This window comes from Marmota monax, unplaced genomic scaffold (assembly GCF_021218885.2).
Source record: "Marmota monax isolate L192 unplaced genomic scaffold, Marmota_monax_Labrador192_F-V1.1 WCK01_AAM20220418_F8-fsc00017, whole genome shotgun sequence".
Taxonomy (NCBI): Eukaryota; Metazoa; Chordata; class Mammalia; order Rodentia; family Sciuridae; genus Marmota; species Marmota monax.
Window position 1 is genome coordinate 21,160,348 of NW_026695241.1, and position 27,982 is coordinate 21,188,329.

Below are 27,982 nucleotides of genomic sequence, written 5' to 3' on the forward strand. Positions count from 1 at the left end.
GCTTATTTTGAAGTTTTCCAGTAGAGTAACAGGAAATGTGTGCTCTTGATTGCGTGTTTGTAAAACTGTGAACGTGCATTTGAGTTCAGGGTGAGAATCTAAGGAATTAGCCTACTTTATTATTATAGCCTAATAATTAGCCTAATTTTTATTATTATAATTATTATAATTATCATAGTAAAACATACTACAAAAATTGGGGGGTAAAGTTTTATTATTTGAAAAAATACAAATGCATCTCTTTTCTTACATGAACTCTTTATCCAAAGGACCATCATATTACACAAACCATTTCACCTAGATTAGCAAAATCTCATGGCTTTCAATAATATGTGAAATTTACTATTCCAAAAAAGAAAAAGAAAACACATTTATATACAAGTTGGTAACTCAGTTATTTCCGTTAAAGCATCCTCACAGTGAGATGGCCCAAGACCCCATGCCACTGTGTGGGCTTCAGATCATCCTAACCCACACCTTGAAACCTTGAAATGACAGTGGAGTTTTTACCACTAAGAGTTCATATACTCTGTGGGTTTTTTTTTTTTTTTTTTTTTTTTTTGTAACCACACTTTGACTTTCTGGATGATGGATGTTATTTCCACTTATTGGATAACAGAAAATAGTCACAGATCAGCTTCAAAAATCTCCCTTGGAAGAATGACTGAGCTGTGCTTGCATATTGTGTGAGTTGACTTACTAAAAAGTGAAGGCTAGATTTTAACTGTTTCTCCCTTAAGGAAGGTGATTATCTCCTCATAGAAATTTACACATTTAGCCCTTCTTGACTACATTGTTTAGGAGATTTGGTTCAAAAAGGGATAAAGTTATGGCTACCTGAGAAAAGATGTGTCTGGTTTCAATTATCTTTTGGGTCCTGTTCTTCCAGGTATGCTAAATTTAAATCCTAGAAAAATTCACTAGGTGAAACAGAGTTTGATTTTTTAAATAAAGTGAATTTGTTATTTTGGAAAAGGTCCAGATAAATAAAAAATTGAAAGATTTACTGACAAACCTGAGAACAAATATACCAAATATACCAAAAAAAATCAACAACCAGACAAAACCCATGCCCAAGGAAATGAAAACTAATTTTGCCATCAACCTAAAACGATTGATGAATACAGGATTCAGAGAGAAAAATGTGAAATCATTTTCTCAAAGGCATAATGAAGAACTTCCAAATGCAAACATCTTGGCAGACAATGGCTGAACTGAAGAATCAAAGCCACAAAACAATAAGCCACAGATGCAGAAGTTTCCCTGGGTGGTCAGGCTTCTGGGGAGGTGACAGCTTGCCAAGCAGCAGAGCCCCCTTCGAGAGTTCTGCAGTTGTATTCCTTCTCCCTCAGGATTGAGGTCACAGGAGATTGTCCTACTTTAAACCACGGAGCTTGACACCACCTCCAAAGTTGTCAACGCCTGAAGTTCCTTCAGTCTTGGTCTGTGTCGGGGCTCCAACGAATTGTAGGCTAAAAAGCATATCTTGTGGCATTCCTGCTGAGTTTTGACATGATGGAAGTCAAAGGCCATCGGAGGTATGAATACCTGTTTCACCAAACTAAACACGAACAACTTTATTAAAGACATGGCTTTTCCCAAAGGAAGGATAACAACAGACGATGTAGAGAAAATTACAACAAACAAAGATGCTGTAAAACCCTTCTGCTCCTGGGAGATGATACACTGAAAATCATGGGAGGGAATAATGGATATAAATACAAGAGCTTAAAACTATAAAACTCTTAGAAGAAAACAGTAGTAAATCTTCGTGATCTCGAATTTGGCAATGTTCTCTTAGATATCATCACAAAAGCGCTTGGTAGTAAATAGAAAAGAGGTATATAAATTGAATTTCATCAAAGTTAAAATGTTTGCATTTTGAAAAATACCATCAAGAAAGTGAAAAGACAACCCACAGAATGAGAGAAAATATTTGCAAATCATGTATCTGATGAGGGACTTGTAGCCAGAATATTAAAAAATATTGTGATTCAACATTAAAAGACAAGTAACTGAACTGGGGACGTAGCTTAGTAGTAGCATGCTTGCCTAGCTTGAGTGTGGCCTTGAGTTTGATCCCTAACACCTCAAGGGGGAAAAAAAAGAAGAAGAAAACTCAAATTTTCAAAGAAATAGATATATAAGTATCACTTATATATCTATTTAATAAATAATTCAGTATCACTAACTGGAAGGGACATGCAAATCAAAACCACAGTATGCTAGGAACAGTGGCGCATGCCTATAATGTCAGTGGCTCAGGAGGCTGAGGCAGGAGGATCACAAATTCAAAGCCAACCTCAGCAAAAAAACTTAGCGAGGCCCTAAGCAACTTAGTGAGACCCTCTCACAAAACAAAAATTAAAAAGAGCTGGGAAGGTGCTGGGGTTGTGGCTCAGAGGAAGAGTGCTCACTTAGCATGTGTGAGGCACTGGGTTCTATCCTCAGCACTAAATAAATAAATAAATAAATAAATAAATAAATAAATAAATAAATAAATAAATAAAGACATTATGTCCATAAAAGGGCGGGGGAGCTGGGGATTGGAGACCTGGCTCAGTGATTATGCATCATTGGCTTCAATCCCTGGTACCAAACAAACGAAAAATACAGAAAGATCCAACATCATTTCCACTAGAATGACTACAATAAAAAAAAAAGATAATATGAGCTGTAGCTGTAGCTCAGTGGTAGAGCCCTTGCCTAGCATGCATTAGGCTCTGGGTTCAACTACCAACACCTCAAAAAGAAAAAAAATATATAGTGTAATAACAAACACTAACAAAGATATAGAGAAATTGGAACTTTGTGCCTTGAATGTAAAATGTTGCAAGCTTTTTGGAAAACATTCTGGCAGTTCCCTAATGAGTTAAACAGCAATTCTGAAAACATATGTACAAAAACTTGTTTGAATGTTCATAGCAAAAGTTTTCTTACGGTCCCAAAGCGGAAAACAAGCCAAATTTTTGTCAACCGATGAATAGATAAATAAAATCTGGTATATCCTTTCAATGGAATATTATTCAGCTATGCAAAGAGTAAAATATTGAAAAAGGCCACAATCTAGATGCACTTTGTTGGGCTGGGGTTGTAGCTTAGTGGTAGAACATTTGTTTAGTGTATGTAAGAACCTGGGTTCAATCCCCAGCACTACAAAAAAAAAACAACAACCCCAAAACATTGTGTTATTTGAAAGGAGTCAGGCACGAAAGGCCACATATGTGGCTCAGAGGTAGAGTGCTATAAAATATCTAGAATAGACAAATCCACAGAGACAGAGAGTAGTAGCTAAGGGCTGAGGGGAAGTGGGAATGGAAAATGAGTGTTAATGGTATGGGATTTCTTTGGGGGAGTGATAAAATGTTATGGAATTAGGTAATGGTGATGGTTGCACAATTCTGTACATATACTAAAATCACTATATTGCACACTTTAGAAGGGTGGGTTTTATGGGATATGAACTATGTCTCAATAAAGCTGTTAAATAACTAAATTAGGAGGGACCAAAATAAATAAACGGAGTCACAGACTGCCTGACCCCTCTGTCAGATGAGCCAGAGCTCAGGGCGCCGAGTATCAACCTGGGTGTGGTGACCAGGCCTGGCCCACATACCAGCTGCCAAGGGAGGAGTGAGGAATAGTCCGGAAGAGGCACCCAAAGGCAGAGGCAACGCCTATCGGCATGTCAGTGCACACTGGGAAAATCCTGGTAGGTGGCAATCCATGGAAACTCAGGCAACCGGAACTGAGCAAGAGGGATGGGCAGGAAGGTAGGAGCTGAGGTATTCCCTCTGTTAAAGGGCATATGGCTTGCCAGATGCTGTGCCGCATGCCTGTAATCCCAGCGGCTCAGGAGGCTGAGGCAGGAGGATCTCAAATTCAAAGCCAACCTCAGCAAAAGCAAGGTGCTAAGCAAACTTTGCGAGTCCCTATCTCTAAATAAAATACAAAATGGGGCTGGGAATGTGGCTCCATGGTTGAGTGACCCTGAGTTCAATCCCTAGTACCCAACCTCCCCAAAATTAAAAAGGACTGTGGGTACAGCTCAATGCTAGAGCACATGCTCAGTGTGTGCAAGGCCCTGGGTTCAATTCCCAGTACCACAAAACAAACAAAAAGCCTGGGTTTCTAGTGCCGTCCTAGACACTAAATGAGTTGGACTCAGCTTATTTGGGGGGAAGGAGGCGGTTGTAGGGGTTGAACCCAGAGGTGCTCAACCACTGAACCAAATCTCCAGCCCTTTTTTATTTTACATTTTTTGAAATAGAGTCTTGCTAAGTTGCTAGGGACTTGCTAAATTGCTGAGGCTGGCTTTGAACTTGCGATCCTCCTGCCTCAACCTCCCGAGCAGCTGGGATTACAAGCGTGTGCCACTGTGCCTGGCTTGACTCAGCTTCTTGAGAAAGATCTGGAAATGCCAATTTGGGGACCTATGTGAGATTGAAATAATGGAGAAATTAGGCTTTTTTTTTTCTAATTTTTAATAGACATTGCAGAATGTACACTTCCATGTGTATGATAATCTTTCTCATTCATTTATTCATTCATTGAACAAACCCATACGGCATACCTTCTGTGGTCAATGGCCCCTGACCTTCCTGCTCCTTCTGTCTGGGGCTGATGCTCTCTTGGACTTTCTGGGTCTCCTCAGTGAGCAATACCTGCCTGTCTTACAGCATACCCTTAGTGAGGACAACTCACTTTTGAAGGATAATAGAAGTTTTGGGGTCTTCCAGTATCTTCAGAGCCAACATGGCTTACCACATCATGGTCATATAAGGAGGCTCTTTTTTAACGGAAACCAAGGTTCTCACGTGGTCACCTTTCTCTCATTTTTGTGTTTCCTTTCCTCTAGACAGAGAATCAGGGTGAAGGCAGCCATGGCATTCATCTCCCCTACCTTTCTCCTGAGTAGACAGATGGTGACCTGTGAAGGACTGAGACCTCCCAGAACAGCTGGTCCCTTCCAGAGTGACTCTGGGTTGCCCTCAGTCTTTTTCCCAACGTGTGCAGGGTTCTCCTTCTGAAGTTGTCATTTAATAGCAACGAGAGCCCCATCACAGCTGCCGTAACACATCACAAGACATGTACACCGCAGACACTCACAGAATCGAGCTGCAAGTGAAAACAGGAAGCAGCCCGGGCTTTCCATTCACAGAGGGAAGTGAGTGTCTCAAGGATGCCCGAGAAAGTGGCTCCCTAGCTTCTGCACAGTGAGTGTGTTTCTAAGTCGAAAGCATTGCTTCGCAGTATGTGGAGATGACCAGGGTTAGGTTCAATGTTTTAGGAGGCACTCACATATCTAATAACAACATGTGTTATGTCAGAAGACCATCTCTGCAAAGGATGAAGGGGGCTTCATTCATTCATTCATTCATTCATTCATAAGATGTGTATGAAGTGACAGGCGCTTTATGTAGACAGTGGGAAATCTAAAGTTGAAAATAGTCTCTGCCCTCGAGGGGCTGGCCATGGGGAGATAGATATAAACAGAATCTGGCAGGATATGGCCTGAAGGTAATCATGACTTCTTGAGCCACCCTGCTATATATCTTGGAGATCTGTCACAGCATCAAAGTCACTCTACTCCAAAGGCATTCCATGAATAGGCAGGGTTGGGGGCGTATCATCACCAAAGCTCCCTAATCTCACCTTAAAACACTTCTACTCTTCTCAAACTTCCACTCACATTGCAGTTGCTGAATCTCAGCTCTCATCTTGCCCTACCCCAAGAGGAGGGTCTGAGTTTTTTCCTCCTCCCCACATTGCTCCTTCCCTTGCAACTTGTTTTTGTTTGTTTGTTTGTTTGTTTGTTTGTTTTGGTTTGGTTTTTTTCGTTGTTGTTATTGTTTTTGGGTACTGGAGATTTAGCCCAGGAGTGCATTACCACTGAGCCACATCCCCAGCTCTGAGTTGCTTAGAGCCTTGCTAAATTGCTGAGGCTGGCTTTGAGCTTTCCATTGTCCTGCCTCAGCCTCCTGAGTGGCTGGGATTATAGGCGTGCACCACTGTGCCCGGCATTGCAAACTGGTTTTGTAAAACAAGACTTGACTCCAGGCACATCTCAAGATCAGCTCTAGGGATTCGATGTGGTTTGATGTTGCTGGACGTTAGTATGTAAGGTGGGAGCCAGTGAGAGCCCTGGAGTCAGAGTACCGTGGATCTCCTAAGCTGGGCTATTTTTCATCGTGGTTACACCTACCTTTGATTTTTTGAATCAGAATTCAAACAACACACACACACTTTCCCCTCTTTCTTTGATGATTTGGATGATTTGAGTGTGTTAAAATTTCATGTGTTAAAATTTAATCTCAGTTGTGAGATATTAAGAGGGCAGAAACTTAACCAAGTGTTTGGAGGTGGGGCCTTTGGCAGGTGATTAGGATTAAAGTCCTCAGGGTGGCACCCTCCCTCAATGAACATTGTGGCTTTCTAAGAAGAGGCAGAAAAACAAGGACACAGACACATGCATGCTTCCTGTGTCTGCCCTGTGACGCCCTGGGTGACCTCAAGACTCTGCCAGCAAAAAGGCCATCATCAGATATAGCCCCTTGACCTTGCACCAGAACTGTGAGCCCAAATAAACCTCTTTTCTTAAAAACGTACCCAATATGTGGTACTGTGTTATTGGCAACAGAAAACAGACTACTTAGCTGGGCATGGTGGTGCATGCCTGTAATCCCAGGGGCTAAGGAGGCTGGGAGAGGAGGACCACAATTTGGAGCCAGCCTCAGCAATTTAGTGAGGCCTTATCTCAAAATAAAAAGTAATAATTAAAATAAAAAAAGGACTGGAGGGGGCTGGGGTTGTAGCTCAGTGGTAGAGTGCTTACCTTGCATGTGTGAGGCACTGGGTTCAATCCTCAGTACCACATAAAAATAAAGATTTAAAAAAAAGGGCTGGGGATGTGGCTCAGCAGTAAAGTGCCTCTGGGTCCAGTCCCTAGTACAAAAAAATAAAAAACAAAAAACCAACCAACAAACATTACTCCCTTCCCCTGAAACAAACAAACAAACTACTTTATCATTTGTTGATCATGTTGGGTGGTTTATCCCACAGGTCAAAGCTTTCCACAGTCTGAACCTTGCTGATCACATTGCCATGGTGTTTGACATATTTCTCAATTGCCTGTATTTTGTTAGATTTGGGGACTTAAACAGATTTAGATCTGACTGTTTTTGCCAGATGACTTCTAGGGTCTAGGTTTAGTATACAAAACATAGGCCGTTAAATTTGAAATTCAGCTGAACAAAAAATAATTCTTAATATGTCTCATGGAATATTTGAGATATACTTATGCTAAAAAGTATTTGATATTTGCTTGAAATTCAAATTTAACTGAGCATTCTCTGTTCATCTGGGAACCGTAGCTATTGCACAAGATGTATTGTGACCATCCATGAGGAGTCAAATAATATCTGGCTGTCTTTTTTGTGTGTGTGTGATGTTAGCAGCAATTGATGATGATAGCCTAGATTGATTATTTCTCTAGAGGTTATAAAAAATGATATTTAATCCCATCACTCCCTCTTTTATTTCTTAGCCAGAATATGTTTATAAAGATAAACTTTTCCTCATTTCCTCATCAACTGTTTGATTTCCCTGGCTTTTCTCATATAGGGAAAGTAGGATTCCTGCTTAATTCTTTCCTTCATTGATTATCATCCCTAGTATCCTCCAAAGGTGACCAATGAGTTGTGTTTTTTCCTTTAAAAGTATCATTATGAACTCAGGGATTTTTAAATGTATCTATTTTGATCCATAAAGATCACTGTTCTTTTAGATACTCAAATGATTCTATCTTTGACCAGTGGGAGCCTCTTGAAGTTGACATCCAAATCCTTTTGATGTCACCACAGTGGTCTTTGGTTAGTTTCTTTGATTTCTGGTGGAACAAGATGTTCTGAAATCATCTCATGCATTTCTAAGCTCACACTTAGACATTTCTACAAAGAACCCCTTTCATGGGAAATGATATTTAGAGAGCAAATATTTCTGACTTCCCTACTTAAAATTATAACAACCCCTGCAAAAACACACACACACACACACACACACACACACACACTTAGGCTCCCTAGGATCCCCTTACCCTAACCTATTTTTTCTCTTTTATCTATTTTTTTCTAACATAAAATGAATTTATTTTAAATATGTTGCTTGCCTATTTCCCCACAAGAAGACAACTAGGTTTTTTCAAAGACTTTATTGCCTGATACGTAATAGAAAATAGACATTCTTTTAATGAAAGAATGGCCGAATGTCAATAAATCACATTCTAAGATGCTCATTCTCCCTGCTGGTAGAGAATGAATTTAGGATGGACTGTTGTAAAGCAGGAAGGCCAGTTAAGAGGCTATATCATTCGTCCAAGTGGAAATTAATGGTGACCTAGACTATGAAGGTGTCTGTGGAGATACATTGGAGGTGGAATTAAATGAATGTGGTGATGGATTGCATGTGGAGGATGAGGGAAAAGGAAGAAGAAAAGATGACTTCTAGAATTTGGCCTGAGCAAAGAGATGGACAAAGATGCTGAAGGGTATGGAGGTGGGGAGGAATGAGGGGGAGATTTTGAAGATAAAGAGAATCAAGAACTCCCTTTTGAACATATATTTGAGGTGCTCGTTAGCCGCGTGGAGTTGTACGGAAAGCAGTTGAATGGATGAATCTGGACTCAAGAAAGGAGTTATAAAACTGGGAGCCCTCAGTATTTAGGTGGTCTTTAGAGCTCTGAGATGAGATACTATTTCAGTACCCAGCCCTGCAGTACCCCGCCGTGTACATAGGCCAGGTGAAGGCAAGGGAGCCTGCTAAGGAGACGAGAAGAAGAAGCTAAAGAGGTGGAAGGAAAACCAGGTCATCGTTAAAACCAAGAAAGAAGGAGCTGGAGAGGTAGATGGGGACAAGGAAAGGAAATCTTCAAGATGGGATATTCCCTGTGCAGCAGGACAGACAGCCTAATGACATAGGACAGAGAAGCAACTCTTAAAGTCTGGTGGCAGAATCCACACAAGGAACAAGAAGGATCTGAATCGGGACAGGGAAAAAAGAGTGATTGAACTTATGGAGCAAATTGAACGCCAGGGTGTGTAATTTCTCAGGATCGGAAACTACCTGTCAGAGAGCCTTTTCCCCTTTTCCCCCTCACCTCAGATAAACACATAGACTGAAACTCCTGACCGTCTCCTAAAGAAGGGACCCACTTTGGGCTCCTGGACAAATGTTCCACTGTCCCCAGGATGGCCTGATCTAGGTTCAAAGCTCAGAAAGCACACAGGGTTTCCTTGTTCCCCCCATTGGGTTTAAGTGGGGTTTTAAAGCACTCTTCGCTGGCTACGCAAGGATTAGCCATGTGTTTCAGCAAGTGATTTAAAATCATTACTTGTCTCTTTTGGTTGAACCTCAAACGTTTGAAATGTACACAGCTTGGCAGGCTGGATAGTGCCGCTGAGCGTCAACTGCATGACACGTCCAAACCATCTGTTGCCCCACTTAATTCCAGCCTTCTGCCCTTCCCACTGCTGCGGAGCACTGGGCTTGACAGGCAGATGCAGGACAAAGACAACTGCAGTCTGGCTCCGCACAGTTGCTCACACAGTGTCTGGGTACCGGTGGGGAGGAGGGGAACTGGTGAGTTGGTTTTAAGGACTTTGTCGAGGGGTGGAGGTTTCTCTCCATCTCAGAGATCCAGGGAGGTTCAGGGACGGAGACTTAAGAACGTTATCTTTGATTTCTCTTTTATCCAGCTGCTCAGAGGTGATTCAGGGGTGCCAATGGGAGGATAAGAATCTCATTAAGATATATTTAGTCGGGGGGGGGGGCTGGGGTTGTGGCTCAGCGGTAGAGCACTCACCTAGCACGTGTGAGGCCCTGGGTTTGATCCTTAGCACCATATAAAAAACCAAATAAGTAAATAAAGGTATGTGTCAACCACAACTAAAAAATATTTAAAAATAAAGATATATTTAGTTATTCAAAAAACTGTTATAAAGTGTTTAGTTCATAACAATATGAAAGTTTTTTTTTTTTTTTAATTTGAGACAGGATCTTGCTAGGTTGTTGAGGCTGGCCTTGAACTTGCAATTCCCCTGCCTCCACCTTCTGAGTTACTGGGACTACAGATGTACACTATGCCTTAGTTAAACATTCCTTTTTAGTACATTAAGATCTTAGTGGTATAACTTGCATCAGCAGAAAAATTCATTTTTTTGAAAGGCGGTAAATTTTATTATTATTTTTATTAATAGATTTTACTTTTAAGAAAAATTTTGGATTTATCAGAAATTGAGTGGATAATACAGTTCCATTCATACCCTTCCCTACCCAGCACCCACTTTTCCATGTTATTAACATTTTACATTGGTATGGCACCTTTGTCAACAACTGATAGACCAATATTGATACATTATTAAAGCCCATAGTTTATTCAGATTTCCTTAGCTTTTATCTAATGGCCTTTTTTGGTACCAGAATTCTATTTAGGATACCATATTACATTTAGGTATCATGCCTCCTTATGTTCCTCTTGCTCTTAGGGGACTTTTCCTTTTTTGGCGGGGAGGGAGGGCAGAACTGGGGATTGAACCCAGGGCATTTTGCATGCTAGAAAGCACTCTACCATTAAACTACATTCTTAGCCCCTTTCTTTGTCCTTGATGACCTTATAGATTTGAGGAGTACTATTGGAGAATTTTGTATGACGGCTCTCTAATAGAATTTGTCTGGTTTTTTTCTTATGTGTAACTGGGGTTGTGAGATTTAGGGGGTAAAGCCAGAAATAAAGTGTGATTTTCATAACATATCAAAGATGCATATTAACATGATTTGTGAATGTTGATGCTGACCTTGATCACCTGGCTAAAAAAGTGTTTGTTTCTATTCTTTTAAAAATGTGTAGAGGCTGCGGTTGTGGCTCAGTGGTAGAGTGCTCGCCTAGAGCGTGTGAGGCCCTGGGTTTGATCCTCAGCACCACATAAAATAAATAAATAAAGGTATATGTCCAACACTACTAAAAATAAATATTAAAAAAAATTTGTTATATGAAGGGGCTCACAGGTGCATCTATTGAAGGCTTTGGCTTGTAATTCAGTACTACTTTTATTTTGTGGCTCAAAATTTGTTCCTGCTTTGGTCATTGGGAGCTCTTTTCATTGATTCCTCTACCCTCACCCCTTATTTTGCAGTACTGAGTATTGAACCCAGAAGCCTTGCACATGCTAGGCAAGTGCTCTACCACTGAGCTATGTCCCCAGCCCATTTTATTTTAAGACAGATTCTAACAAAGTTTCCCAGGCTGGCCTTGATCATGGAATGATCCTGCCTCAGCTGGGTTCTGTGCCCCTCTGACATACCCTTTCAGTCTGTTTCATGTTTGTTTTGTTTTGAGGGCTTTCTCCCTCTTTTCCTCCCTCTTTCTTTCCTTCCTTTCAACTCAGTTCTATGCAGATGTTGACACAAGTTCCTCCTGCTGTCCCTAAGCCTGGACTGGCCTGAGAGTGGGTGTGACGTTTGAATGTTGCTGTGCTGCACTAGCCTGGGCACGTTGCTTATGAAGGGCAGAGCCTTGGAGAGCTGAGCATTTCCTGCACCTGGGTGTACCAGGCTCCATAAACAACCAGGCCTGCCACAATAAATACCACTGGAAGAGCGATCAGTAGTCTTGTTTCTTTAGTGCAAGTTTGGATTGTAAGTTTTAGTTGTTTATTGCTTGATTTTTATGTTTATGATAAGGATGAAGGGGAGTTGTTGGATAATTTGATAGTTACTCATCATTCAACTTTGCTACAGAATTTCTGCTACTTCTCTTTCTGTGGAACTGGAGATGTAGTTCAGTGGTAGAGCAATTGCCTAACATGTGGGAGGCCCTGGGTTCCACCCCAGCACTATGGAGGGGGGCACAGAGAGACAGAAAAAACTGTGATGGGGAAAGCCATTAACAGGAGTTAAGAGTACAGACCTTGGAGTGAACTGCCTTGATCCTTGATTTAAGCCCTTGATCTTGATTTTGGGCAAATTACTTATTCCTCCATATCTTAAATTTCTCAACCTAAAGCAAGTATTAGCTAGGCACGGTGGCACAGGCCTGTAATCCCAGCTACTTGGGAGGCCAAGGCAGGAGGATAGAAAGCTGAGGCCAGCCTGGGCAACTTAGCAAGACCCTGTCTCAAAATAAAAAAGGGCTGGGGATATAGCTCAGTGGTAGAGCACCCCTGAGTTCAAACCCTAGTACCTCAAAATACTGGGGGTCGTAGTTAATGATAAACCCGTCTCCAAGGATTTACATGAGTTAATACATGCACAATGATGAGAATAAGGCCTAGCATATAGTGGGTGCTAATATTATTTATAACCTCCCATCTGTATGATCAAAATTTTCATGGAACTGTGTGTTCCCAAGTAAAATACAAAAATAAGTTGGATGTTGAGACTGATAATGAGACTGAATTGGTCAGAGCTCTGACTTAAACATGCAGCAAGAATTGGCCTTGGATGATTTAAGCCAAAGAGGAATTTATGGAAAGAATTTCTGGGAAGGCTGAAAAGCCAGGCTCAGGTCGTGAGTGAGAACAAAGGCTGCTGGGCCACAACTAGGAGCAAGGCCAAATTGTGATGCAGAAGTTCTCCAGAGAGTCTTGCTTGGTCTCAGATCCGAGGGAAACTTGTTCTGAGACCACGCGGGGCCTGCATGACGATCTTCTTGCTGTTCCCCCTGGAAGCTGGACAAGACTAACAGCTATGGCCATTTTCACCAGAAAAGGGGGTCTTCACTGGGCTCTGCAGTTGGCCTGGGCTCTTGGTCAGAGTCCAGGGCAGTGCCTCTGATTGGCTGAGCCCAGATCATACGTCTAAGCCCTGTGGATAAAGGAAGCTGGGAAGCAAGTGTTTGGTGTTTAATCAGCCTTCACGATGAGACCTGAGCAATGGGCTTCAACTTCCACTGAGACTCATAAGATAGAGTCTTCCACAAACCTGGGAAGGGATTCTAAAACTGGGTAGCCAAAAAAGTGACAAATGTCACCTATCACCTCTGCCTTTAAGTTTTGCTTCATCATAGTTATATCATTGATACATAAGTAATAATAAGTACTTATTATATTAAGTACAAGTTTGAAAAATACTGGCTCAGTGCTCTGGCATCCCTGTGTTTTTCAAATCAGAGGCACAAGCAATTCATTTCTGTAAGTTCTAAGGAAGATGAAAGTGCAACTGGTTGCATTTGGGCAGGAGCTTTGCAGGGAGGTTGTGACTCTGAGCCTTAAAGGATGTTACACCTCTAATGTTCGTAAATGATGGTAGGTGTTCCTATTGATTAAAGAAATGCAGAACACAAATTATTGGTTTTCATTATTTTGCTTGGTGTGTGTGTGTGTGTGTGCACGCTTAAATCAGCAGATACCAAAATTACCACTGCTATCATGTGGAGTTTAGGTGCTGGTGGTAGAACCCAGGGCTTTGCACATGCCAGGTGAGCACTCTGCCACTAAGCTACATTCCCAGCCTGAATTGTTTTACTTCTATATATTTATATATATTATTTAGAGACAGGGTCTTGCTAAGTTGCTTAGAGCCTTGCTAAATTGCTGGGGCTGGCTTTGAACTCATGATCCTCCTGCCTCATCCTCCTGAGCCGTTGGGATTACAGGCATGTGCTACTGCACCCAGCTGAATTGTTTTACTTTTTAAAAGAGGTCTTCATATCAGAAGGTTGCAAACACTTAGCATTGTCCCAACACTTCTTTTCTACGTGAAGAAATGGAGACACAAGAGGTGAAATGACTTGTACAAGGACACTCGGTTGGTTTAGTAGCAGATTCTGGGCCTTGTGCCTCAGTCTTCAGTATTTGCCATTGTCCTGTTGCCAGGCGCCAGCCCCAGAAACAGGCCTGGCCATCCAGCCCCACAGCCACACCTTCCCGAGGCAGGTCTTGACAGGAGACCCGAGGCTGCTCTGGAATACTAGCGGTGACTGCCGCTGTTTTCTTCACCCTTGTTTCCTGAGGTGGGAAGTCCTGAGTGGCTTCCTCTCTACCTTCCAGCTCTTACCTGGAGAGAGGAAAGCACACACATACAAAAGTGTGGTTGACAACAATCTCTACACCAGGCCTGCTCTTTTTGAAGTCTTCTCTCCCCCAGCAACTTGGAAGGTGAAGGCAGGGGGATTGCAAGTTTGAGGCTAACCTCAGCAACTTAGTGAGGCCCTTTATGTTGTATACATTTTACATTTATGTAATAAAACATTTGTATAAAAAAAGTAAAACAAAAAATGAAGCAATCCTGGGTTCAATTCCTGGTACAAAAAAAAAAAAAAAGTCTTCTCTCTGAGGTGCTGGACCTTGGAGGACATCACCTGATGGACCCTGACCTCAGCCAGCTTCAGCTCTGCCTCCTGTCACTACTGCTCACCTCTTGCCCTCACCTTTGACTTAAGCCTGCACTGGCTCCCAGTGTCCTATGGCTTAGTCAGATCCTGACACCTGCTGTGTGCACCCAGGGCTGGAAATGCCTGTCTCCATGTCTGGTCAGCTAGATGTGGACATTCTGCAGGAAGCTCCCAGGTAGCAGGGCTCCTCCCCTCCCCTCTCCTCCCCTCCTGGGCATCCTCAGCACCCAACAGGGCCCAGCCCAGCAAACCCTTGTTGGAAGCATGAATGACCTGCTCTGTTTGGGTGTTGCCCACAACTCAACGTGACTCATTAAAAGCAAAGGGAGGTGGCGGTGCTGAGAGGACATTTCTAACAAACTGTGCAAAAAGAAATTTCCCTTCTGCACTACCTGGGGGTGTTTCTGTCTTATATTGAAACCAGATATTTAAATCTGAAATCAGAATGCCATCAACAAGATTCAGGCAGCGATCTTGCTAGACCAGAGTAAGGAAAATTGGTGTTAGGAATCCAGAAAGGACTTCAGGATCCGGCCACATCTGCTGAACTAAATTAAGAAGCAAGACATTCATTCATTCTATTCATCCATTCAAAGATTTTTTACTCAGCACCATGGGGGTCAGGTTCCATGTGTGGCACCCAGAGATTTGCTGGTGAATGAGACATACTCCCTGCCCTTGAGGAAGACAAAGCAGGGAACTGTTGTTTAGATTGTGATGTGTGCTGAAATAATAAAGGCTAACGTTTATCAAGTGTTCACTCTATGCCAGCCTCCAAGCTGACATTGACCAGATCTTATTCATTGTTTCATGTAATCATCACAGGCACCCTGTTAGTAGCTATTATTATTACCTCCATCTTACAGATGAGGAAATGGAGGCACAGAGAGGTTAAGTGACTTGCCTAAGGTCACTCAGATATGGCAAGTACATACCTAGAATATAAATATAGACAGTTTGACTAGTTCTGCCTCATGATGATAGAGGAAAGCCTAGGATACTAGCCAAGTACATAAAGGTGCTTCTAAGAGGGAGGTCAGGGAAGTTTTCCTTGAGAATACGACATGTAAGAAGAATCTACAAGGACCAGTCAAAACTAGTTGGGAGAATATAGAGGGGAGGAAAACATCTTACAGACAGGGATAAAGGCTCATGGCAGGAGGGCTCAGCACCTTAATTACTACTTAATGAGCATGTACTTGTGTCCAGGACATCTAAGAAGCCTTCAGAGATTTGTAAATCATGTCACATGACTCGCACAGTGGAGATGAAGAGTAGATTGGGAAGAGGCTGGCGAGTTCAGTAGACACTGGTTCACAAAGGTGCTTTGAATCTGGGCGGAGAGGGCAAGATTGCACACATGGGACAGCAGGGAACACTGGAGGACAAGTGGGAGAGTTTCGCAATCAGGTTTTACTTCAGAAAACCTACTTTGAACTAGACTTGGAGAAGGCATGGAGAGAGCAAGGTTGAAGGTCATTATAGTTGTCTGGTCAACAGATGGTGGTGGCCTGAGGTGGGGACTGGCAGTGGCGTCAGAGAAGTAGCTTAGGTTTGATTACTTTGCTGTAGGAGGAATCACCCTCAAACCAGAAAATTGGTGGGGACCAAGACACCCTGCTAAACCTCAGGGGGTCAAGGGTCAGCACTCCAATGCTAGGTAATTGGCCAAAGTTTGAACAGGCAAGTAGCTGATAGTAGAAAAGCCCAGCAGAAGGTAATTACCTTCTTTTTAATACTTTTGCTGTTGGGGATCAAACCCATGGCTCCTGAATTTTATGCAAGTGCTCTACACACACCGAGCTACACCCACAGCCCCTAATTTACTTTTAGGAATGCCCTTATTGAGATAAAATTCACACATCACCCAATTCACCCACAGGACGTGCACAACTCAATTTCTTTTAGTATATTTGGAGAGTTGTACAACCATCACTACCATCGATTTTAGATGTGTGCTGAAATAATAATAAATTTTTCAAAGAAAATTCTATCATTCCCATAAATGGTAAACTTGTATTATCTGCCATAAATGCAAGGCAAAATAAAAATAAACAAAGCAATGGGATGGGCAATGTTCTTAAATATTCTGTAGTTGTGTTGCCTATAAAGTGTCTGAACCTCAGACTTCCCTCTCTTTGCCAAAAGGGGAGGTTAGCAGCTTTCAAAGAGTTGTTAGAAAGTAGGGCACAGTGGCACTCACCTGGAATCCCAGCTATTGAGGAAACAGGATCCCAAGTTTGAGCCTAACTTGGGCAACTTAGCAAGACCCTGTCTCAAAAATTAATTAATTAATTAAAATGAAAAAATCTTAAAAAATCCAGGGTGTAGTTCAGTGGTAGAGTACTTGCTTACCATGAGTGAGGTCTTGGATTTCATCCCAAGCACTGGGGGGGGGGGGGGGAGAAAGTTGTTAAAGAAATCAACACTAAGCTAAGACTCTCTTGGACATAATCAGAAAAATGAAAAGGAAGTAATTTTTTCATTATGTAAGTTGATGACACACCACTGAACCATCTAGAGTCATCTTGGGTATATATCCCATACCTGTATCCTCCAGGGATCATGCAACCAGGTAGTAGCAAACTGGGCTTAGAATTCAGGCTTTTTAACTTCTAATGCTGTGTTCTTTGCACCGTATCATAGTCCTCTTTTGCAATCATTATTTCAAATTAGGTCAAGTGCTTAATGTGTGTACTAGGCAGCCCTGTTACAGATTTTATAAAGCACAAATGCAAAGCTGGAAGGAGCCTAAGAAACAATCTAATCCCACTTATTTCATTTTACTGATGGGAAAACCAACAAGTTTGTTCACCTAAACATGTTTAGAGTTGCCTGTCAGTCAGTTGACTGAAACATACAACTAACAATATAGCTATTAACAGCCCAGAATTACAATGATCCTTCTCTGGTCTTGGGCTTAAACCAAACTTTCTGATATCTCAGCTCTGTCACCAGGTCCTGCCCTACTTTCAATCTTGCTCTTTAATTTGATCTGTCTTCACCTCTGTATGAGTAGTTTCCCCTTGGCCTAAATTACCAAGGTGGCATTCAGGATCACAGGTGTGAGGGGAATTAGTTGGTGGATTGGAGAGATGTGTTATGTGAGAAAGAAATGAGAGGTTGTCAAGAACTGTGTAGGGTCTGAGATTTTACCCTGCTTGTAAGCTAACAGTTTTAAGGGTGCTGGCAGAAGGCACAAGACTTCTTAGTGTATTAGAATCGAAGATCTTTTTGATTCACAGAGAGAGCTGCAGCCATAATATTGACATTTTCTTGTGCTTGCTCCCTGAGCCCCAATTCTCAATACAAAGAGGGCCAAGTGATACCTTAATTTAACACAGGGAAGTATATAACAAGAGAGGAATCCTGAGCTCAGAGTCAGAATGTACCCACCCCACCCCTACCCCCACACCCCACAGCCCCGCCTTTGGTTGAACCCAGGGGCGCTTAAACACTGAGCTATATGCCCAGCCCTTTTTATTTTTTTTAATTTAGAGACAGGGTCTCAGTAAGTTTCTCAGGCCTCTCTAACTTGCTAAGGTTGCCTTTGAACTTGCTATCCTCCTGCCTCAGCCTCCCAAGCCCTGGGATTACAGGTATGAGCCACCATGCCAGTCTAGAGTCAGAATCTTAAATAATGGACAGTAATCATGCGTGCACTTTGCTTTGAAAAAGAAGCTTCCTTAAAAAGACAGTCTAAAACAAAAGGAAGTCCATGACGGTTTGCAAAGCACACAGACATGTGAGAGACTCACGGAGAACTGTCTCCCAAGTGTCAAGTACATATGTGGAAAGTGAACTCACAGTCCTCTGCTACATCAGAAGTCAAGGGATGGGGAAGATGGGGACATAGAAGCCAGACTCAAGTATTCTATCCTTTCTATATTGCTTCTTAATAGTTCAGTTATGGAAAGAGCTTTTGAAGGCTTTGTTGTGGATTTTGGCATGTATCTCACTTTTCAATGTATATAGCTTCCAATTCACTGTCTTGACTACGTTTAGACAATTCAAGTCATTTCTTTGCATGACTGTGAGAAATCCCTAGAAGTTCAGAACTTCACAGATGGGTAAAAAATACAAACTTCCAAATGTTATCTGCTTCCTAGAAATAGCACATGCTGGGAGAGCCCATGGTGGCCAAGCCACCCTGCAGTTGGTGGTAGGATGAACACTCATCTCTTACATCATGTCCATCAATACCTATGGTAAATATGGTAAGGTTTGCCAGTCACCAGGGTGCAATCAACAAGACTCCTGACTTGGTCTACTCTGTCATTTGAAACCACAAATGTGTGGGCCATGAAGTCAGTTTTTATTTGTGATGTGGGCTCCATCTCCAAAGCAGATATTTTATATCTATAACCAAGACCCAGAATCCAGTTGGGTCTTGGCTCTGAAGCGAAAGACAGTTTGATGTATTCCTCTGCCTGGAAGAGGATGTAGCTTGGGACAGGAACTGAAAGATACTGGTGGCACCATATCAGGACCTGGGATATGGTCTTACAGAGGGATTCTTTAGCATTTCATTGGTCCTCAGACTCTGCAACCATGTCATAGGGCAGTCAATCCATTGACTGGAGGCAGGCAATGAGATCCTGTCAGATGAGTCAGTGACCCCACCCTCTAACTGAGGGCAAAGGGCAAAAATTATGTCAGGAAACCAGGCAAAGTCCAACATTACAGGGCAAAGGCCACTTAAATGGGTCAGGGTTAGACAGTGATTCTAAAAGAGGGATATGGCCACAGACACTGCAGCTGACGTAGTGGGCTGCTCTAAATGGAAATATGATAAAAATATAATTAGAGCTGACTGTCCAAAATGACTCTTCTAGCTCACTTCCTGATAAGAACTCTTTTTGGAATTAGGAAGTAGAAGGGGATAAATTAGGTGTATGTGGAGTCTTTTGCTTTGTTCAAGCAAGCCACACACTATTTATCTACAGGTCCTTGGAGCTGCTGGGCAGAATTTCAATTCACAAAAGATCCTTATAGAGCTGTATGTAGCTCCTTATGGACACCATACACTACCAAAGACCTGATGCTTTCCTGGAATCTTCAGACATTGCCACACCTAGGACAGGAGAGTTTCCTTCTTCCCAAAAGAAGTCATAGGCCCTAAAGCAACTTTATGATGCTTAATCTCTTGGTGGTGAACTCAAATAACACCTCCCACATTAAGGTAAAACTGATGTCCCAGCACCAACACTTATTACTGGTAGAGGATTGTGAAAAGACTCTTCTCACTGCACAGAGACCTCTGACCTTTGGGCTGAGCCTGACAATAACCTGTGCAGGGTGACAGAATGAGATTCTGGCACTGCTGGCCAATCTGGATACCAGGAATACTGAGCACTGGCCTTGCTTGATGGTTGGGTTTGTTTGTTTGTTTGTTTTTGGAGGGGAGTGCAGAAAAATTTGTGTTTTTCTATTTATTGTGGGGAAAAAAAGGTTTATTTATAAACTCTGGGTGATTGTACATCCTAGCTGAGGACCTGGGATCCTCAAATGATCATCAAGTGTAGAGAATATTCACAGCAGGGTTGTTTTTGTTTTTGTGTTTTTGGTACCAAGGATTAAACCCAAGGGTGTGTAGCCACTGAGCCACACCCCCCCCCCCCCCCCCCCCCCTTTTTTTTTAAATTTTGAGACAGGGTCTCTTTAAGTTGCTTAGGCTGGCTCTAAACTTGCAATCTTCCTGATTCAGCCTCCCAAGCTGCTGGGATTATAGGTGTGCACCACCGTGCCCAGCTCACAACAGCTTTTGACAGTTGAATCTGGTTTACTTTTCTTACCCATTTCTGCACTTGATTTCCACATAGTGACCTGCCAGACTAACAAATCTGAGAAGCTCCAAGACATGGTGTGGGAAGTAGAGTCCGTTCTTAAGCCAAGGGAGTCTACACAGGTTGCACTTCCAAGATACTATCTCAGAGTTTGGGACTCATGCCATTGAGTTTCTAAGACTTCTAATACACAGTTTAAATACTTCACAGAAAACATCACATTTAGAAAACGTCCTTTGCTATTTTTTTTCTATGACTACTGTAACAAACTGCCAGAAATTTGGTAGCTTAAAACAACAGAGGTTTGATCCCCAGAAACACACACACACACACACACACACACGATTTTTAAAAATTTAGAGTTTTGTATGTCAGAAGTCCAACATGGGATCTTCAAGCTAAAATCAAGGTGTTGGCAAGACTGTGCTCCTTTCTGAGGCTCTGGGGGAGAATCTGTTTCCTTGTCTTTCCTAGCTTCCACAGAAGCCACCCACATTTCTTGGCTCATGTTCCCTATTTTCCATCTTCAAAGTCAGTGACATTGCAGCTCCCTGACCATTCATTCTCCCATAATCACATCTCCTTCTGACTCCAATTCCTCTTCTGTCCTCCCAAGTCCACTTTTAGGAACCCTTGTGATTACATCGGGCTCACCCCGATAATCCAAGAAAATCTCTTTATTTTAAGGTCAGCTAACTAGCTGTTTTAACTCCTTCTGCAATGTTAATTCCCCCTTTGCCATATAACCTAACATATTCATGTATTCATTAGGACATGAGAGCATTTTGAGGAGGACTGTTATTGTGCCTACCACGGTCCCCTCCTGAATAACATTTGGACAATCAAAGGCAAATTCATGTAAATACTTGCACAATCTCTGTCTTTCCAGATGGACTGTGTGGAGGGGTCAAATCTCACAATTTCTTTTATCCTCTCTCTCTCTCTCTCTCTCTCTCTCTCTCTCTCTCTCTCTCTCTCTCTTTCTTCTTGTGGTACTGGGGATTGAACCTAGGACCTTATCATGTAAGGCAAGTGCTCTACCAACTGAGCTATATCCCCAGCCCAGATCTCACAATTTCTATCACATCTTAAATGTGCAGTCTAAGCTGACCTGATCCTTCTCATGAACTGATAGTTAGTAGAATTTCTAACTGAAAGTTCAATTTTGGAGTCTTGGAATCATGTAATATCCATGTAGAGCCCTTTTGGTTAACGAATGATCTATTCATTTAACTGATTCATGTGGAACACTTATATGTAAGAGCTTTCCAAAATAATTTCATTCCATAACAACCTTAAGTATGTTCAATTTGTATCATCACCTTCATTTTATAGATAAAGAAACTGAGGCACAGAAAAGATAAGTAACTCGTCCAAGGTCACACAGTATGTGGCAGAGATAGAACTTGAAGCCAAGCAGTCTGGGGACAGTGCAGAATCCTTGCTCCTAACCACCAACCAAGCTATCTTTTTTTTTTTTTTTTCTGGGAGTAGAGGGATAACAGGGATTGAACCAAGGGGTGATTAACCACTGAGCAACACCCCCAGCACTTTTTATTTTTTGAGACAGGGTCTCACTAAGTTGCTTAGAACCTTGCTTAAGTTGCAGAGGCTGGACTCGAACTTGCAATTCTCCTGCCTCAGCGTCCTGAGTCCCTTAGATTATAGATGCATGCCACCACACGGGGTTTCTGCTTGCTCTTCCAACCCCTTCCACCCTGCCCCCAGCTTCTTACCCTTGAAACTTAGTGCTTATTTCCCCCTCTATTCTCACTGGGGCAGACTCCCCTGATCTTCCCCTAAGTTCACAGTGAGGACTCAGGAGAGCTAAGTCTCAGAGTTTCTCTCTGCCCATTCAGGTTTGACAGCCAGGTTCACTTTGACATGGCTGTCCCTTGGTTCAATATAAACCCACTTTGGATCCATCTTCATTCCAGAATCCTCAGTGGGTAAGAGTACCCTCTGTGATTGGAGTAACACTCATTAGGTAAGGCACCTTTCTGGCTCCTCTACAAGACCTGGAGAGGAGGAAAAGCATGATGCGCTTCTGACCTTCTCCACTCTCCTCTTTCCCCTCTCCACTACCTGAAGGACTAGAAAGAGGGTGAATCTTTTTCTGCCTTAGAGCTGGCCTTGCTGTTTGAGTGGAAAGAGCCTCTACTCTGTTAAGAGAGGACTCAAGGAGCTCAGCATTTGGAATCCACCTTTGATTGACCAAGGAGGGAGTCTTTAGAAAGATTTGGAAAACCTTTAAGTCATGGCTAGTCTCTGCAACAATAAAATGGGATGGCACCTTGATACTTGGCCCATCAGAGGCCCTCAGTGTGTGTTAGTTATTAGTATTTATCACTCCAACCCCAGAATGCTCACACTTCTTCATTTGAATGTAGGAGATATATATATATATATATATATATATATATATATATAATTTTTTTTTTCCAGTACCAGGGATTGAACCCAAGGGCGCTTAGCCCTTTTTATTTTTTATTTTGAGACACACTCTCCCTAGGTTGCTTACAGCCTTGCTAAGTTGCTGAGGCTATTTATTTTACATTCTGAAACAAACATTACATGATACAATGCTTACTATTACTTAATGCAACACATCCTGATGATTTTTATAGCACATGCGCGCGTGCACACACACATACTTTTTTTTTTTAAGAAAAATACTGGTTTTTCTTCCCTGACATTACTTGCTGTCTTCTCTGAGATTTCATGGAGCCCTATGCAGAGATTGATTCTAGTACTTCTCTTGTTACATTGTAATTTAAGTGTCATTTTGTCCCATTAAGGAGACACTTTGTCATCTTTGCATCCCTAGCACACTCAGTAGTGGATACTCAGTGAGAGTTAGCTTAATGGATGAATGAAAAATGCCTGTGTGCTCAACCCAATGGAAAAGGACCATGATTCCTTTCACATACCACCTAGTCTGGTGTTGGAGATCTCAGACTAGATGCACCCAGGGCTCAGGGAGGGATTCCTAGGATATTATTGCATACCCCTCTTGCAGAGAGGATCTAAATGCATAAAGAATGAAGACCAGAGACTTTACCCATATATGGCCCCTTAATTTTTCCTTGAACTGATCTGTATGCATCCTTATGCTGGAATGCCTTTATGTTCTTCATAGTAATTTAATCATGTAAAACTGTGCAGACTCAAAATTCAGGGCATTTGACGTTTTTGCAAAGCCAGACTCTAGGAAATGTGCCCATTGCTGAACACATTGGATGTGGTTTAGGTAGCAAAGCAAATGACCTAACAAGGAATATATGTGCTGAGCCCAGTTCCTGTTAAATTAATAGATTCACGTTTTGGCACATTCACAACCTCATAAGTCACAGCAACCGGATGACGGCAGGGCAACATAGCAGCTGTGGCCACTGCACATGAGAAAAATCAGAGCCTAATGTCCCTGGAGGAAAACCAGAAATGACCTCTACGATTGCCAGCTTCTACAGGATTGGCTGAGGAGAGGGGGCCATGGGGACAATCACAAGCAGATGCTTGCCCTGGTCAGGACCAAAGGAATATGACATCTCTTCTGCTTCCTAAAACTGTGTTTTATATTTTAAAAGTAAATAATTTGCTCCAGCCAGAGAGGAAGTGATGTGGAGAGAAATACACCATCATGTGGACAGCATGTTCTTTCTAGCCTTGGAAGCAGCACAGAGGTGGTTCTTACTAGAGAGAGTATACTAGTTGCTCAACTGCAGGACCACACACTTTTCTTTCTGGTTTTTAGATATCCCATCAAAATCACCTACACCTTCTGGCTGCCAGAGTCAAAGTCAAGCTCTTCTTTCAGAACCAAGGCCTGATTTCATGACCACTGGTTATGTCAAGGCCTCAGGGATCAGGGTACATGCCCTGAGGAAGAGAAGGAGGATGCCTATACAGATGTCAATTCTTGTGACACAAAGACATCTGCATGTGCTCTCAGGTAGGTGACACCCAATACCTGGGTTGCCTGTGATTGAGCAGCACTCCACACCCTCTGACCTAGTTTAAAATCAAGGATAACTCTTGTTCTGCAAAAGAAGTGAGGGCTAAGCTTTCTGTTCTTGGAATTTATGTATTACACTTCAATCTGGGTCAGGGCCTTGATTTTTCTCTTTGTTCTGTTTTCTATGAGGGATCAGGAAGGTCATGTGAGGTTGTCATCGGTCCCTGATGGACTTCTCTGTTGACCTCTGTATTAGTTATGTGTGTCTGTGTAACAAATTATCTCAAAATGCAGCAGCTTAAGACAACAAACATTTATTATCATACAGTTTCTGTGGGTCAGGAATCCAGGCAGCTTAGCTGGGGTTAGGTTGTAGTCAAGCTGTTGGCTGGGGCTGAAGGTCTCAGTGGAGAGCTTGATTAGCATGGGGGAGGGAAAGGATCCCTTTCCAAGCTCACTTGAGTGGTGGTTGGCAGGCCTTACTTCTTTTCCACAGGTCCACTTTAGGACATGGAAGTTGGCTCCCCCAACAGTGAGTGATCCAAGGCAGAGTAAAAGACAGAGCACCCAAGATGGAACTCACAGTTTTTTGGTTTTTTTTTTAATATTTATTTTTTTAGGTGTAGATGGACATAACACAATGCCTTTTATTTTTGTGTGGTGCTGATGATCCAACCTGGGTCCTGCCCGTGCTAGGCAAGCGCTCTACCGCTGAGCCACAATCCCAGCCCCTGCAGGTTTTTTAATAACCTAATTTCAGAAGTGACATCACAACACTTCTACCATATTCTAAATGTTAGAATCAATCATTGGGTCTACACTTAAGGAGAGGGGATTACACAAGAGTGTGAACACCAGAAGGCAGAGATCATTGGTAAGAAGCTGTCTTACAGGCTGTCTACCACATCCTCCACACAGTGCTCTGAAACCCAGCAAAGGCCACCTTATGTAGAGAAAGCAGTGCTCTATGTGCACCTTCACACTTTACACCATCTGCTAATTACTCCTGGGCATGCAGAAATACTGAATATTCATGAAATTGTGACTGGGAAATTTGGAATCACAACACTGAACAAAGAAATATTCTGCTCTTGTTTTAGAAAATATGGAGTATCGAATGACTATCTTTATATATAAAATATATTTATGTATGTTCTGGTTGGACACAATACCTTTATTTATTTATTTATTTATTTCTATGTGGTGCTAGGATCGAACCCAGGGCCTTGAATGTGCTAGGCAAGCACTCTGCCTGGCTAAGCCACAACACCAGCCCTCACACAACTATCTTTAGATGCCTGGTGGACATTTCCCACCTAATTGGTTGCCTTAAGCAAAATGCATTAAGGACTTACTTCTACTACAAAACTGAAATGGGCAATTCCTCCTTCATCTCCTTCCCCCGAGGAATGTGATATAATGAAATTGAAAGAATTATAATTATGGAGTCTAATGATGCCTGTCTGTCTTTCTTTCTGAACTGGGGATTGAACCCAGGAGTGCCTTACCACAACCTACATTCCCAGCCCTTTTCATTTTTATTTATTTATTTATTTTAAAAAATTTTGGTACTTGTAGATGGACAGAATGCCTTTATTTATGTTATTTATTTTTATGTGGTGCTGAGGATTGAACCCAGTGCCCCACATGTGCTAGGCAAGTCCTCTGCCACTGAGCCCCAGCCCTTATTTTTTTACTTTGAGACGGGGTCTTGCTACATTGCCCAGGCTGACCTGGAATTTGTGATCCTTTTGCCTCAGGCTCTTAAGTAGCTGGGATTACAGGTGTGCACTACTGTACCTGGCTTGATAAACTTATTTCTTAAAGCAATATTATTTTTCTTATAGAATATGCTTTGTGTTTATAATGTGCCATTGATGCTTCTAAAAACCAGAACTAGGGCCTTAACAGCTTCAATGTAGAGGATTTGTATTGCTAGGACAGCTTGGATATTCATGCTCCCAATCTTTGGGTGATTCTGTGGCTTTCGAAGTATTAACACAGACCTGGCAATCATTTCCCAGATGTTATTTTCCATCAGTTTTACATCTATATACCTTTCTGGACAAAGACTTCACTCAAGTCTATGATTTTCTGTCATTTAGTAAAAATATGAAGCTTTGGAAGGGAGTTTTTTTTTCCTGACCCACATGGGGAAAATGGGAAAATTGTCCAGCCCTCACTAATTGAGGCTTTTGAGCCACCGTTCACAGATTCCTGTTTTCCAGGGCGAGCTACAATGAAGGGAATGTTCCTGTTAGGAAAAGTCCTCCACTGCAGTTTTGACTGCTTTTTTTTTTTTTTTTTTGTAAACCACAGCAGAGGCTAACCCCGGTTTCCATCCAGCTTTAGAGGATTACGAATTTTTCCTTGAATACTGCTGTTTAACTACTTTGTTGCTACTTATCAGTAACCCAAAGGGTAGCTTTCTATTGTAGTTTTTAAAAAGGTGAGCAAATTTATTTCAGGAAACGATAAAATTTCAAAATTACTATTGCCTGAAGCCTGAAGTTCACAGGACTCCACCCTCCACTCCACCAAAAGACACTTTTGTCCAGCGACGAAACCCTGAGTGCATCAGGCCCCAAAGTGATCTTCTGAGATAGAAATAGGTGGAAATCCACGGAGGAGGACTACGAACAGAACCACCATTTTGTAGCCCCAACTTGGGCGCTAAAATAGCCCCTGCAACCTAATACCTGGTAAACGTCCTGCGCAGGCACAACACGTGAAAGTGACAGGACAATCGCACAGGCTTTTTGGGGGAATGTACTGACAGGAGACCCGTGTTTGAGGGCCTAGTTCAGACATTTCGGAAAACACAGAGCACACTGCTTTCTCACATGACCTTTCCAACCCCAACCCCAAACCAAAAAACCTTTCCTTTCCCTCCCTCAGCCGTGTGTGTGTGTGTGTGTGTGTGTGTGTGTGTAGGGGAGTGTTTTTCCCGGAACTTTAGTTCTCTAGGGTCTCCTGAACTCAGTCCCCAGGTCCCTAAGCCCAACACCACCTCCCAGACCAGCCCGAGAGCGGGTCACCTCGGCGCGGCTCCTCCGAACACAATTCCACGGCTCTGGGAGGATTCGGTGGAGGGAGGCTTCCCCAGCGGCTGCATTTGGTGGAAGATCGCTCAGACTTTCTGGTTCCCCGCGCGGCCCGGGAAGCGCAGAGCCCAAAGCCAGCTCCCGGGCTCTGGGCGCGCAGATCCCGGGCGCGGGCGGGGCTGGTGGCTGTAGGGCCCGGCGCGCCGCCGCGCGAGCAGTTGGGTCACAGCCCAGACTGCGCCGCCCGTTCAGCGAGGAAGTGACGACTGCGCCGTCCCGAGAGCAACAAAGTTTGAGTCTGCGGGCCGCGCTTGCTTGAACCCCGCGCCCCGCGCCCCTCGGAGCCGCTCCGGGATCCAGCGCACAGGTGAGCCGCGGGCTCCGCGCCCCTTTCCGCTGCCGGGGTGCAGATGTGGGGCTTGGAAATGTTCCGGGGCTCAGGCTACCAGGCGCGGGCGGGGATGTGGCGGGCCGGGCGGGGTGGTACCGAGGGGCACTGCAGGGGAGGAGCTGGGCGGCGGGGATCAGGGCCCTGGCTGCACCCCTAGAGTCGCTGCTTTGCTACAGGACTTAAAACAGCTAGGGTTGCAGCCAGGCGGGTTCCAGGCGCCGTTTGAGAGAAAAGGGGTGCGGGGAAGGGGCTTCCCTGGGCCTACATCTGGGGCGGCTCCTCTGTCCCACGCCCCATCCCTGTAGACTGGCGCAGCCACCCCCATTCCACTCCCAGCGTTTCCCTGGGAAACGTTCCCTTCCTTTTCGTAGCCCTCAACGAGGATGCAGGAAGGAAGTTACAGGAACTTTCCCCCCACTT

The 27,982-nt window shown here is 43.0% G+C and overlaps 2 protein-coding genes across 3 annotated transcripts in view; one reads left to right on the forward strand and one right to left on the reverse strand.

The window, feature by feature from the left end:
- Positions 1-203: 203 nt before the first annotated feature.
- Positions 204-27,859, reverse strand: LOC124090437 (homeobox protein unc-4 homolog). Its single transcript, XM_046441125.2, has 3 exons — positions 27,828-27,859; positions 27,166-27,667; positions 204-1,548 (listed from the first exon to the last, which is right to left on the reverse strand). Exons 1-3 carry the CDS (start codon positions 27,857-27,859, stop codon positions 1,381-1,383), a joined length of 702 nt encoding a protein of 233 aa, XP_046297081.1. The 3' UTR covers positions 204-1,380.
- Mideas (mitotic deacetylase associated SANT domain protein) overlaps positions 27,386-27,982 on the forward strand; it is a 66,188-nt gene continuing 65,591 nt past the window's right edge. For both annotated transcript variants that reach the window (XM_046440919.2, XM_046440922.2), the window contains exon 1: positions 27,386-27,538. The gene's annotated coding sequence lies outside the window, so the exon portion shown is untranslated. The remainder of the gene's footprint in view (positions 27,539-27,982) is intronic.